General features: G+C 40.1%; 2 protein-coding genes across 4 annotated transcripts in view; one reads left to right on the top strand and one right to left on the bottom strand.

Annotated features, from left to right (window-relative positions):
• Window positions 1-11,763: 11,763 nt before the first annotated feature.
• Window positions 11,764-14,618, bottom strand: METTL18 (methyltransferase 18, RPL3 N3(tau)-histidine). Its single transcript, XM_067728608.1, has 2 exons — window positions 14,408-14,618; window positions 11,764-13,143 (listed from the first exon to the last, which is right to left on the bottom strand). Exon 2 carries the CDS (start codon window positions 12,932-12,934, stop codon window positions 11,813-11,815), a length of 1,122 nt encoding a protein of 373 aa, XP_067584709.1. The 5' UTR covers window positions 12,935-13,143; window positions 14,408-14,618; the 3' UTR covers window positions 11,764-11,812.
• Window positions 14,591-14,785, top strand: part of FIRRM (FIGNL1 interacting regulator of recombination and mitosis) — a 44,628-nt gene continuing 44,433 nt past the window's right edge. Inside the window, exon 1 of one of the 3 annotated variants that reach the window (XM_067728597.1) lies at window positions 14,591-14,783. In XM_067728597.1, the coding sequence (XP_067584698.1) occupies window positions 14,673-14,783 (111 nt within the window). In that variant the 5' untranslated portion in view covers window positions 14,591-14,672. The remainder of the gene's footprint in view (window positions 14,784-14,785) is intronic. The other 2 variants (XM_067728595.1, XM_067728594.1) reach the window with 2 other exon arrangements.

A 14,785-nucleotide genomic window follows, 5' to 3' on the forward strand; every position in this document is an offset into this window, starting at 1 on the left:
ATTAATCTTTGGAGTCCCCTTTCCCTTTTTTTGTGTGTGTCTTCTCTTTCTATAGGCGTCAGAAGTATTGTGGTCACTGAATCTCACCTTTACAGAAAAAAAAGTGATTTGATAAAATAATTTACATGAAAGTATTATTGTTCTAATGTAATTGTATTTTCAAAGGGATCCCAAGGAGAGAGACAATCTAAGTGTCCATCAATAGATGAATGGATAAAGAAAATGTGGTACACACGTGCACGCATGTGCGCGCGCGCGCGCGCGCACACACACACACACACACACACACACACTCACACTGGAATACTACACAGCCATGAAAAAGAAAGGAAATCCTGCCATTTGAGACAACATAGATAAACTATGAAGGAATTTTACTAAGTAAAGTAAGTCAGGCAGAGAGAGAAAAATACTGTATGATCTCACTTATATGTGGAGTCTTAAAAAAAAATCTCATAGAAAAAGAGATCAGATTTGTGGTTGCCAGAGGCAGGGGTGGTGGGGCGGGTGGGAGAATTGGATGAAGGTGGTCAAAAGTTACGAACTTCCAGTTTATACCTACCTGGAAGATAAGATAAATAAGTACTGGGGATGTAATGTAGGACATGATGTTTATAGTTAACACCGCTCTATGGGATATTGAAAAGTTTCTAAGAGAGCAAATCCTAAAAGTTCTCACCATGAGGAAAAAAAATGCTTTTTTCTTTCTTTTTTTTCATATTTATATGAGATGATGTATGTTAACTAAACTTGTGGTAATCAGTTCCAAAAGTATGTAAGTCAAGTCATTATGCTGTACACCTTAAACTTCTACTGTGCTGTATGTTAATTATATCTCAATGAAACTGAATGAAAAAATAAAATTTTTATAAAAAGAGAGAGAAGGAAGCCCAGGTAGTCATAATGGGGTAAGTAACCTTTGATAATGAAAGATTGCTTTATGAGGAATAGTTATAGCAGTGTTCTAGAGACACGATGCAAATGGTAGTTTTGGCTAAATTAAGGAGAGTCTTGAATGTAGACTAAGAGATTTGAACTTCACCCTTGAGATAATAAAGAGTTACTGAAAGTTTTTGAGTAAAGGAGTGATGTAATAAAATACTGACCCATTTCTCAGGCACTGAGGCCTTTCTCCAGAAGTCTGGTAGGGGGAGGTTGCCCTTGGAATAATCAGGGCTACCAAAGTAAGTTCTCAAAATTTCCCCCAGAAAGTCTTCTATGGTGACCCCAATTTTACCACTTCTTTATGAAGACATCCTGAGTCCTCTTTTCCATACACTTGGTCCTTATGGTTCTGAGACAATGTAAATAAAGACAGAAACAGTTATGTTGACAGAGTATTATGAGATTATGGTGAACTCCTGGTGTGTTTTATGCCATAGGAGATAAATCAAGAATTAATTTCTTTCTTATGTTTTAGATTTTTAAAAAATGAATGCAAATGTATGGTCTAATATTTTCTTCCTTTCTCCTTACAAGGAGGGGTCTTATATACCCACTTTGGAGACCACAGTCTTTGAAAATGGGAACCTATTAAAGATTTTAATGAGGGGAGAGATGAGAAGATTTTAATCAGGTGTGCTATGAAAACTATTACCTGGTGGTACGGGTTGAATGGATTAGGATTGGTCAAATTAGCATTGGGTGAATGGGGGAAATCCTTGATTAGAGAAAAACAAAGGAAGCAATTAACTAAATAATGGCAGTGGCAGCTCTAGAAAGTTTGTTTTAGCCAAATATGGGTATGAAAATGAAACATGAATCAAGAACAGTGGTTTCAAATAAGACTAATGTCACATGTTTATAGGAAACTTTAGTGTACAATATTACATTTGAAACTCAGAGCTCAGTGGGGATAAACAGAACAAATACCCAACACTTTACTGAAGAGGAGATATTAAAGAGATCTTGGTCATTTGCTGAAGGGCATGTTCACAGTTACTCAGGGCAAGGGTCAGGTCCAGGACTCAGGTCTGTCTGACTTCTATTCCAGTGGCCTTCCCACAACACCATGCTACCTGCTGCTTCCTTGGATGTGTGTCTTTGCTGTGTGCTCCTGGCTCTGAGATGTGCTTAGTGATTAAGAAACAACAGAAAGTCACAACACTCTGGTATGAAGATGCCCCCAAGAAATATTCAGGCCTGTAAGGTTTCTATTGCTTTCCCTGAGAATTTTATGGATGTTTGAATGAAATAAACACATCTTCACAGATTGATCATTATGTGTGGTAAGAAAAATCCAAGGGCTTATGCTCAGAGGTCTATTACAGGCTTAACAGATAGGAAGGGTGACATTTTCCTTGAATCTTCGGTGTAGGTTTTTTAAAAAAACCCACTCTCTAAAATATTTTTTTCTCAACACAATTTAAAACTAAAGTACTAAACTGTATTAGCTTATTTTAAAAGAATGCCAATTTGTAATGTGCCCGTAGAACATGTAATTTAGATTGGTAAAATGAAGTTTTGAAGAAATATAATTGATGGCAAATTTTAACAGGAAAAGCATTGAATTTAAAAGCTTTTACCTGGGGCTTCCCTGGTGGTGCAGTGGTTAAGAATCTGCTTGCCAGTGCAGGGAGCACCGGTTCGAGCCCTGGTTCAGGAAGATCCCACATGCCACGGAGCAACTAAGCCCGTGCGCCACAACTACTGAGCCTGTGATCTAGAGCCTGAGAGCCACAACTACTGAGTCCGTGTGCCACAACTACTGAAGCCTGCGTCCCTAGAGCCTGTGCTCCACAACAAGAGAAGCCACCACAATGAGAAGCCCGCACACCGTAACGAAGAGTAGCCCCTGCTCGCCGCAACGAGAGAAAGCCCGTGCGCAGCAATGAAGACCCGACGCAGCCAAAAATAAATTAATTAAAAACAAAACAAGAAGAAGCTTTTACCTGTTACCATGAGTCAGCTTCACATCTGACAGGTCATGTAGCGCCATGATTTGGAGCTTTGCTTCCTATGGTGCCAGCCATAGTCTAGCAGCAACAGCGCCTGAGCTTGTTAGAAATCCAGAATTTCCCCCCGCCCACCTCCCACAGCACCTAGAAATGTGCTTGCCAGATAGTAGGTGCTCAGTAAATATTCAATGAGTCAAGGAATTAACATATTCTCAGCGTTCAGTGCTTTTTCATGGACCAGTCCTTCTGCCCTCCCAACCCCACTCCTCTAGCCATCTGATAAAAATTTACTTACATTTGAGTCTGAGATCAAGTGTTATCTCTTCTGAGAAGTCTTCCTTCACAGGCCCAAAGTAATTTCTCCTGTGTGTTAGCCCTGGCTCAAGGGTGACTGCCAGTATTGCTTTCTCCTCTTGCATGTTAATTGTTTGTTTGCATGTCTATGTAAGGAAACTAGTAACTTCCTCTAATGAAGTAAAACCCCTATCCTTTAGGATTGGCAATGGGGAAACTCTTAATTAAGAAGCGAGGTAGTACTCACCCCACATTCCCCTTATGAGATCTAGCTTACTCATCTTTAGCCTATGATCTTTTTTTGCGGTACACGGGCCTCTCACCGTTGTGGCCTCTCCCGTTGCGGAGCATGGGCTCCGGACGCGCAGGCTCAGTGGCCATGGCTCACGGGCCCAGCCGCTCCGCGGCATGTGGGATCTTCCCGGACCGGGGCACGAACCCTCATCCCCTGCATCGGCAGGCAGACTCTCAACCACTGCGCCACCAGGGAAACCCCAAGGTCCCCCTTTTCTTGCGTCCACTTGGAAGAGGCTATCTGTCCCTACAGGACTGTCTCAATTTTTGAAGGTAAGATTTAAAAAAAGAAAGGCAGAATTTCCTAGCTCTGTGACCAATCTTGCAACTTCTGCTTCTATCTGAAAATCTACTAAGTCACTATCAGATGATTGACACTAGGAAATATCCACCTATCCTCTTCCCCATCCACTTTCTCCCTTATACACCCCATTACAGGCATATGGTCTTAATCTAGAGCTTGAAAGGACAACCCTGTCAGAAACCCGCACAGTATGTGTGACATTCACACAAGAGGTTCCCTAGTTGTGTTACTATTTCTACCGCAGATTGGAAGCTCTCTAAAAACACAGAATGTATCATTTTATCTTTACATCCCGTTGTCAAGCTCAGTGTCTGACATATGATAGGAAGAGGGGCATTTTTCTTGATTCTTGGGTATAGGTTTTTTAAAAGACTGAACTTGGAAGTTAATACTGATTTATTGAGTGATTCTTTTTCGATTGTGACTTATTCCACAAAATTATAAGGTTAAGGATAGTGCTACCGAATTGGTATAAATGGCTAGCCATACAATTATCATCCAAATCAGCAGACTTTTGAGAATGCTAGAATGTTAAACCAGATGGGACACTGGGACAACAGGTATGGACCTGGGACTGTCTCAGGTAAACTAGGACGTATGGTTATTCTAGGTTTGAAGCTCAGCAGTGTTGCCCCATAAACCAAATCTCCACCTGGGATGAAATGCTAGGGGTACAGCCAGGTCACTTGGGCTGCCATAAAATGCTTCTCCTTGTCCTCTTACCTTGGTCACATGACCCTGTTCCTTCAGTGTCTTCTCCGCTGTGAGTCACCAGCAGTTCCACTTCTAGTCACGTGTTTAAAGGTTCAACTCTTGTGCAAATTCCAGGAAATCTCTTGACTCCCTGATTGGTCTTTTCCTTGGGCTCCAACATCTTACCTTTCCCCAGACTCTTTCTAGTGCTCTAAATTTTAATTGATATAATTCCATATATGTCTCTCTATCATTCTTCATTGCTCTCCTTTCCCTCTTACCTTCCCAGCTTTGTTTGTTTTGCTTTCATACATCTCTCTTCTTCTGAGGCTTGAATCCTATCAGTTATCTATGTTCTGTTTCCCATTAGTTAATATCTGACCCTTCATAAATTAAATTTGACAAAGTCTCTTGATTAACAAAGGAAATGCACAAGTCACAGTAAAGGGGGCACGCAGAAGTCAAATATAATTGGGGAATTGTTTATTCATCACACCATTTCTATAAAGATCCAGGAGAAAAGGGGGGTAACTGGAAGTGTGTTTGGTTACCAGAGAACCCAAGAGTAAACTTTTCTTAGAAGTATTACGTGTCTTTGAGAGAAATTATTAAAGATGGAAATAGTCTTTTCGACATACAATAAGTACTTGATGAATTCTTGTTGGCAAGAGAATGCATTTGGGCTTTAGCATAGTACAGAATTCCGTTTGATTTGTTAAGTATTGGACAAGATTAAACATGAATGGACTGGCACCTACGAAGTGGCTCCTAGCAGGGGGCTCAATTCTTCCTCTTACTACAATACTCCTGAGAGGTAAAAACTTCCCATGCACGTTTATGTGTGACCAAACAGTGGGACCATACAAGATGTCTTTATTTTTTAATTGAAATATAACTGACATACAACATTATATTAGTTCCAGATGTAAAACATAATGACTCAATATATGTATATATTTTGAAATGATCACCACAATAAGTTTAGCTACTATCTGTCACCATACAAGGTTATAAAAATTTTTTCTTGGGATGAGAACTTATAAGATTTATTTTCTTAGCAACTTTCAAATTTGAAATGCAATATTATTGACTATAGACACCATGCTGTATATTACCTCCCCATGACTTATTTATTTTATAACTGGAAGTTTGTACCTCTTAATCCCCTTCACCCACTTCACCCCAACCCCCTTCCCCTCTGGCAATTTTGTTCTCTGTATCTATGAGTTTTGTTTTGTTTATTTGTTTGTCTTTTTTAGATTAACAATGAACTATCAGAAAGAGAAATTAATAAAACAATCCCACTCACAATTGCATCAAAAAGAATAACATATCTAGGACTAAATTTAACTAAGATGCCTCTTTAGACCAATTATGGGTAGAGCAATTTACATTCAGCCTCTGACATCTGGTTTTGTCCTTTATTATTAAGGAATTGGATAAAATGTCAATATGATAGTAATAGATGTTAGGAAACTAAAATTATCAGAGACATAAAAATATCTAATGATTTTGACTCTAAAGTTATTTCTCTTTATGCTGAATTATAGGATTATAGGAGACAGGACAGAAGAATTTCTGAAGTGTTTTGGGAAGAGAATTAGATATTAATTACAGAATAAGATATTTTTCCTACTCTGGAAAATGAAAAATATTTAAAATAAATTAAACATTTAATGTTTAAAATAAAGGCCGGAACACATTTCCTGTTAAAGGTACTAAAATGTCTCCACATTAGAAACATGTGGGCCACTCTTCCAAGAAAATGTTTCTCTGAGGTATTTTCCTTAGAAGAGAGAATCTTTTTGGTTCTTATTGTAAAAATCTTGGAGAAGCTTGAAAACAGCAAAGCAAACAGGAAACAGAATTCAATTTGTGGAAAGCTCAGAGAAGAAAAGCAAATCACTGAAAATGTAGCTCCCTCTGAAGATTCTTTAAACACAGAAGGTAGGAAAGCAATGATAATAAAAAAGCTGGCATAGAGATAAGTTAATGAGAATATGGTGTGCCAGTGACTGACTGGTGTTTTTCTAGGGCTTTATTCTACCCTTTTACACAAAGTCTCCTCTCAAAAATGCACCCCAAACACTCTTTTTCATGCTATCTAAAACAAGTTCAGAGTCAAGTTTATAAAAATTCACCAGAAATAATTTAGCCCAGAACAGCAAAGATCTAGAAGAATTTTGAGTTCTAGGACATTATAGACACACATGAAGAATGTGGTCAAGTCTTGACCTTTCCTACCTCAGATTTCCATTAATAGAATGAGGATGATACATTTTTCTATCTACCTCTTTGACTAAATAATTTTCTTAGGGTGGGTGGGTTTGTTGTCGACAGGTTCTGAGGCACTGAGTTCTCTGTCGCCTCAGATCTGAAAGATGACTGGGCTGGTTGAATGATTGTTGTTCATTACATTGGGACCAGGAGTTGAACCTCACTGACCTGCTGAATTTCAGAATAAGCTGAGAAAATTGCTAGAGCTATCCTCGTGCTATGTGGCTAACTGGATATGTTAAGAGGCTTTCAGAACTGTGCAGTTGCTATGGTGCAGCTAGGACAGCCAAAGCCCTCTGAGACTCCTGGATGGGGTGCTAGGGACAGGTCTCAGTAGCCATCTGCTTCCAGTTATCATGTTGTTAACCTCCGTGGCAGTGTCCAGTGTGCAGGGGGAGGTTACGTGGGAATTCTTGTCTCTGTAGCTCATACCGCAGTTCAAACATTCCTTCTGAGTTCACCTGCTGTAAAATAAGATCCCTAAGACCTTACTCCATAGAATTGTGCTGGTTGCTCCTGACAGAGAGACTGTAAATCACTGTGAGAAGAGAAAAGAAAAGCACCGTCTCTGACAGCCTCCACTTCCTGGATTTAGTGGATGTTACATGATCCTCTGGTGTTCATCAGTTTACTGACCATTTTCCAATATTTTATCAGTCAGAAAGTTGTGCAAGTTTGTAAGGCTAAAGCACAGGGCTACTAAGAAGTGCTGAGAGAGCAAATGGAGCTGAAAACAGCCCTGTTCTACCTGCCCCATCCTGTTCTCTAACCTGAAGCTGTGTCTGCCTGGAGGGCAGAGTGTCTTTTTCTTTGCACCAAGCCACCACAGTCCAGCAGCAGCACGGTCGAGGCACTGGGGGTTCTGTGACAATGAGTACATCTGATTCTACTGCAAAAGCTTATGGTACATACTGCCAAAAGCAAACCTTCACATCGACTTTTTCCATCCCATCAGTATACACCACAAAAAAAAGATAGCAGCAGCATTCCCTTCATTGTATTTTTAAAGATCATAACCTCCTCGGCCACTTATCCTGTTGTGTAAGGGGTAAGAGTTGTCCTTTTTGGGTGTTTTGGCATTGCAGAGCATTAAGGATCAAGAAGAATGCATCTTGTAAATTTGTTGCTAAAATTCAGTCACATGCAGGCTATGTTCTGCCTTTAAACTTTCCGTTTCTCAGATGTGCCTGTACACTTAGTTCCATTTCCCTTGCCCCACAGAGGCTCTCTGCCCATAGCTCATAAACTGGGGAGGGTGACGGTGGAGGATGTCTCCATGCAGAATAGGAGCTGACACACTTCTTTTACAATACTTTCTTTAGTAATATTTAGCTTACTAAGTTGTTTGTTATTATTGTAATTTTTACTGTTTCTTTCAAACAGAGTATTAATCCTTCTCCTGAAAACGCACTTTGACAACTTCCTGTATAGATGTTGAAGCTATTTTTAAGGGTTATCTGAGTTCACTTTTAATTCCTTAAGAAAACAGCAGTTGGAATTGTGAGATACTACCTAATGGTGATAAGGGTTCTGTAGCTTCTGCCAACCAACCTGGTTGACTAGAAGCTGCATCCCAGGGCTGCAAAAAAGTATTCTTTTATGGCACAGAGAGTTTCCTCTGCTGGGCTGCACCCAAGTTATGATGGTGATTTTGAATGTGTATTTTAACCCAAAGAAAAGACTTAATATCAGCAAGCTCAGTGCCACCATAACACAGTATGAGAAGTTAAGGAAATTCTAGCTGAGGTGTAGGCAAAGAATCAAGTTTACATTGTCACATAGTTTACTTGCTATTTCTTTTTTTCAAATAGCTATGTATTAAGCTATAATAAAACCTGAATAAAACACTATGGAGGGTACTGAAGAGTGAAGGCATATTTTCTCCTCTAGATGAGCAGCTGACCCCATCAGACCCCATCTCCCCTGAGGACAGTACAGCACATGTGTCATTGGCAACTGCATTTGACAAGGAAGTGTGTCAGCTCCTGGTCTGCATGGAGACATCCCCTGTTTCTGAGCTTCAGGCAGAGAGCCTCTGTGGGGCAGTGGAAATGGAACTAAGGGTACAGGCACATCTGACAAATGGGGAGTTTAAAGGCAGAACACAGGCTACATGTGAATGAGTTTTTAGAAAAAAATTTACAAGATGCATTCTTCTTCATCCTTAATGCTCTGCAATGCCAAAGCATCCAAAAAAGACAACTTGGAAACTGCAAGGTGAAGTTTGGGGAGGGTTGTGGAGGGAGAGAATGGGGTTGGTCTTGGGCAGTGAAAGTTCTGGAATCTATTTGTTTCTCCAAGTTCTAAACTGGGATTTGTAAACTGTAAAGTCACAAACCCAATTTTTAAGAAAAGTGAACAAGGCTTCCTATTTTATTGTGAAAACAGGATGACAGGATGAAAAATATTATGAGAATTCATGAACATAATAATTTCCATTTATACATAGGAACCATGTGGAAGGAAGCATGGTAAGTGCTCAATACTACTTTTTTTTTTTTTTTTTTTTGTAGTGAAGGAAGGTGAAGCATTTATTGTAAGGCACCAGTGCAAGGAGAATGCGTGACTCATGCTCTAAAACTCCAAACTCCCTGAAAGGTTTCCAATATTAACTATTATTCCTTAAAAGAATTCTGTTAGGGAGATATTACTATAAACCCCATTTTGCAGTTGGGGAAACTGAATTTTAACCCAAGTATTGGACTCCAAAGCTCATTGTCTTAACATATATGCCTCTTTAAATAATTAAGCTATTTACATGGGAAAGTGCACTATGCATCCTTCTCCTGGATTTATATCCATAATTTTATCTCAAGTCTCTTTTGCTGCCAGCTATCTTGGGTAGATGTGTCCCTGTTCGGCTGTCACCTCCAGAATTATCTTTAATGCCCAGGATTATCTAGTTCCTAGGACTGGGCTTCTGCTTTGACTCCTGCTGTTTTCACTGGACCCCCCTCCCGTTCAGGGCCAGTGTCTCTTCTACTCCTGGAGAGGCCTCCTAGATGACACCTCTTTGGGTATCTAATTTGTCATGGAGAACTGAGAGATACCTATTTGTCTCAAAATTATTGATGCTGACTATTGTTATTGGACTCTATCTAATGCTTTGTACCTCCTCAATTAGCTAAAACTGCTGTCAGGGCCTATTCTACCTTATCTAGTAGGTGGATCTGGAATTGTAGCTGTGATACTTGCAGTAACAGTATCCTAGGTAAAAGCATCTGACTACTACATGTCCTCTCAGTAGCTACTCCTGTGCATTTACCTGATGGAATACAAATTATTTGATTATAAATGACTTTCTTCATATTATAGTTTTATTTATATATATATATATATATATACATACATACATACATACACACATATATGATATATATGCATTAGGGATTTATGTATAATACATATAATTTTTAATGATGTGTGTAAATAAGTTTCTTTAACAATGACTTTCATTTTGGAATAATAAAAGGGTGCTAAGAAATATATGTGATGAAAAATAGGCATTGTAAGACTACTGGGGTGGTGAAGAGTGAAGCTTTTAAAAAGACTTCAGTTCAGATTCTGATTCTGAATGTCAGGAATGTGATTGGGATCAAATTACTTACTTTCTTGAGTCTCAATTTTTTTTGTTGTTGTTGTTCATTAATTTATTTTCGGCTGCGTTGGGTCTTCGTTGTTGTATGTGGTCTAGTTGTGGCAAGTGGGGGCTTCTCTTGTTGCGGAGCATGGGCTCTAGGCATGTGGGCTTCAGTAGTTTTGGTGCACGGGCTCTGTAGTTGTGGCTCGCGGGCTCTAGAGCACAGGCTCAGTAGTTGTGGTGCACGGGCTTAGTTGCTCCGCGGCATGTGGGATCTTCCTGGACCAGGGCTCGAACCCATGCCCCCTGCATTGGCAGCTGGATTTTTAAACACTGCACCACCAGGGAAGTCCCTCAATTTCTTTATAAAATCTAGATAGTAATTATAACCTAATTCAGGGCTGTTACGAATATTATATGTTAGTACATGTAAATCTCTTCTACCCTGCATATAGTAAATGCTGAAAACTGTTAGCTATTATGATCATTATTAAAATGGGGATGATATATACTTTATGAGGTTATAAATATTAAGCAAGATATATACAAAGTGCCTAGTTAACAGATGTCCAGTAAATATCACATTTCATTGAATCCAAGTCGTACCATTATTTTAGGTACCTTCAAGAAGGAAAAAAATACTGCCAGTTGTACAATAATTATTAGACAGTAAGGTAGACCCCAATTTTAGATATGTTAAGTGTGAACATTTTTGCATTAGAATCAAAATACTTTTTCTCCCCTTCTTTGCCCTACTTAACTAGTGAAGAGTCTTTACTCCCCAGAATCTGGAATTCTGTTTCCTATTCTTTTTCCTCCTACCAAGACCCTAGGGTCTCCTACTTCCTTGGCTAAAAAGGGCTACAAGCACTGTAAGTTTTCTGTACCATCTTTATATTCTCTATCATGATTCCCCTTATTTCTTCCATCTTAATGTTGAATTCAACTGCTCAGCATTCTAATTCTTATTATACAAGATAAATGAATATAAAAATAAAACAAAACAAAAACTTCTTCCTAGTTACCCAAGGCCTTCAATCTAATATTTAGATTCAGAATCATTTAGTGATGCATATGTATGCCTTTAGAATTAACAGCATGGTGATCGATCAGGCACTTCATGTGAACAGAAACTGACAAAGACTGGGAAGAAATTCAAACTTGAGGTAAAAAATGGCAGATTTTCCTGGGAACAAATTTATATGCTAAAGGTGGTAGAAAGGTCAAATTGAATGAAAGTGGAGAACAGAAAACTTTCCCACAAAATGATTTCCTAGGAGCTCTTTTCAAATGCTGAGGAGCACTATTTTTTCAGTCTCACTTAGCAAGTACAATGTCGCTAATATAGTTGGTCTCTTATTTGGATAAACAAAACTAAATATCATAATTTCAGAAAAAAATAACAGCAAAGCAGAAATCGAACATTCAAGTTTTGGTTATTTTGTTTGTTTCACTTAGGACACTCAGTGGGCATTAACTGGGGTACTTAAAATTCATCTCAATTAGGAATCTCTTTAGTCCTTCATCAATTATTTCGAGTGTTCTCATCTCAAATACATTCCTGTCTTCAACAAACTTCTGAAAGAGATGAGTACCTCCACCCACACCAAAATAATGTGCTTTGCTGGCCAAAAGCACCCGTCCATTTTTATCTAACAATCTAAGGAATGTTTGGTGCAGAGGACCATAATAACCTGGATTGTAAATGGTTTCTGAGGTAAGAATGAGATCATATTTTTCAAAACGTTCTTCACTGCTTAGTAAAAGCTTACAAAACTCAGACCACTCCCCAGAAAAGAACCGGAATTTACATAGTGCTTGTGCTACTTTTGATTTCCTGAACCTTTTCACATCTGATTCGTTTACATCATTTTCTTCATCTTCCAAAGTGGAGTTAGCCACTACATTAGGTAAGGTTACTTCATCAATCACCACACTGTTATAATCTTGAAAATGAATTTCTTTGGCACCTCCCTTGAACGCCATTATACCCAGCAACCCTGATCCACAACCAAGATCCAACACTTTTTTCCCAGCAAATTTCACTTTGGCCTTTGTAAAATATGCCAGGAGGTCAAAGGTACATTCCCAGATTTTTAAACCTCCTTCATAAACACCTGTAATCAGATCAGAGTGAGCAGAAAAGCTTTTTGAAATGATGTTTTCTCCAGGGAAGTTCTCTTTCAACAAGATGGTTTTCACTACTGATATGTTCATATGCTGGAGACCTGGTAATGTTTCTATGACTTTATTTTCTAACACTTTCTTTAAATCTTTAGGCATAGCATGCTCTTTGGCAACTCTAAAGCAGGGCTGTTTTTCATGTGGCTCCAAGCTACTTGAACTGTTAGCTGCATTGAGTGAGCTGCCTGTGTCTTGAGAGGGACCTGCATTTCCTGCTGACTTATGCTCCCACAAATGATCCTGAAGCAGGTCAAACTGTTCTGTAGGATGTTTTTTGTCTCTATGTGTACCTTTTTGTCTTTCTGAGACTGAAGATTCTTCTGAGGAATCTAGGGCCAAAGCTCCATCTCCAAGGGATGTTAATTCATCTTCCAGATGGTCTTCTATAGTGAAATTAAATTGAAAAGTCATTCTCTCATAAAATGCACACAATCGTTAAACTCAAAGGAAGGTTCTTCAACTTCTGGATAGAACTGATGACACACACGTAAACCTGCTTCAATTATTCTGTTAGTTTTGCTGGAGATCCATTTCTCTTTAGCTGCTTATAAACAGTTACAATATTCAGAGATATTTCCAAATGACTTTTAAGAGGTCTTTGCTCTTTTTTCAATTTAGCTCTGGAGAAAAAAAAAAGAAAATTGTTATTAAAAAGCAAAATGACACATTTTACGTAAATGTAATATTAAACAGTCCCCTGCTCCACCCCCAGCAGCTGCCTTTTCTATGAAAGCGGTGGAGGGACAGGGAGATAAAGAGACTTGAAAACACACACACCCTTCAGGTTTCAAAAGCTGCAGAAGAGGGCTTCCCTGGTGGCACAGAGCTTGAGAATCTGCCTGCTAATGCAGGGGACACGGGTTTGAGCCCTGGTCTGGGAGGATCCCACATGCCGCGGAGCAACTAGGCCCGTGAGCCACAAGTACTGAGCCTGCGCGTTTGGAGCCTGTGCTCCGAAACAGTGAGAAGCCACGATAGTGAGAGGCCCGCGTACCGCGATGAAGAGTGGCCCCCGCTTGCCACAACTAGAGAAAGCCCTCGCACAGAAACGAAGACCCAACACAGCAAAAATAAATTAATTAATTAATAAACTCCTACCCCCGACATCTTAAAAAAAAAAAAAGCTGGAGAAGAGAATAAACCGTAAAAACAAACAAAATAACAGCAGCAGCAACAACTAGAAATAAGGTAAAGTCCAAAATTCTCAGGCAGGAAATGACAAGCCTAGCTATTTAGTGTGTTCCATCTGTCACGACCCTGCCCAAACATATTAACCTCCGAAACTGCCAGAATCTCTTCAATCTGTTACCGTTTCAAGTAACAGGACTTCAAGATTGTATTTTGATAAATGAACATCCCTTTAAAAACAGTCACAGGTATGCTCTGATGTGTGTAAATTCATTCAAATGACCTCACTACAAACATTTCGTGGAGACCTGCAGCTCTAAGTGTACTGGGAGTGAGGTAACTGTGGAGTAATTAGTAAAGATTAGCTTGACACAGAATAAGGGCACTGAACTGTGCGGGGAGATCCGTAGAAAATGGAAGCAACTTAATAAAGAGACTCTTCTCTGTATCTACTGGCTAGACACTTAAAATATACCGTCTACTTCAATTTGCACAACAGTTCTGGCAGGTGGGTCTTTATCCCCATTACATAGGACGTACAGAGTAGGGTCAACACATTAAGTGGGTAGGAAGGCGCCTGTTTCTATCCCATTTCACAGCGGGGCTTGGAGTCATTTCTGGCTGTAAGTCCCAGGTCAAACCCGACACCAGATGTGCAACCTCAAAGCCCCAAGGGACGGAGTGTAGCAAATCTGTGGACTCCCGGCCCTCACCTCCCCCAAAGCGTCTCAAAAGCAACGTTACAGCGATCCAGACCTGTGGACGCTAGCTCCCCGGCAGGTTCCCAGCTCCAGAGTAATCCGGCCAGACCCTCCCGACTGAAAGCGCGCACCAGTGTGTCGAGGCCTCCGCGGGCCAGACAAGCCCGGCTTTATTCCCAGTCGTGTGGGGCCCGGGCTCACTAAGGAAAGCGGCGCCCTTCCTCTCTATGGTTTTGGCTCGCAAGGCCTGCCGGGACGGTGGGAGTTTCCGGTCTTGGCTCCGGCGGGAGTGTTTCGAAGCTTTGGTCTTGGGCGAAAGCATGTCTCAGGAACGAGCTGTCCCGGCGAGCGCGGTTCCCCTGGAAGAATTAAGTAGCTGGCCGGAGGAGCTATGCCGCCGGGAACTGCCATCTGTCCTGCCTCGGCTCCTTAT

This window comes from Pseudorca crassidens, chromosome 2 (assembly GCF_039906515.1).
Source record: "Pseudorca crassidens isolate mPseCra1 chromosome 2, mPseCra1.hap1, whole genome shotgun sequence".
Lineage (NCBI taxonomy): Eukaryota > Metazoa > Chordata > Mammalia > Artiodactyla > Delphinidae > Pseudorca > Pseudorca crassidens.

Bases quoted from the DNA above. Each gene is read 5' to 3' on its own strand.
- METTL18 (XM_067728608.1), bottom strand. From the start codon at position 12,934: ATGACTTTTCAATTTAATTTCACTATAGAAGACCATCTGGAAGATGAA.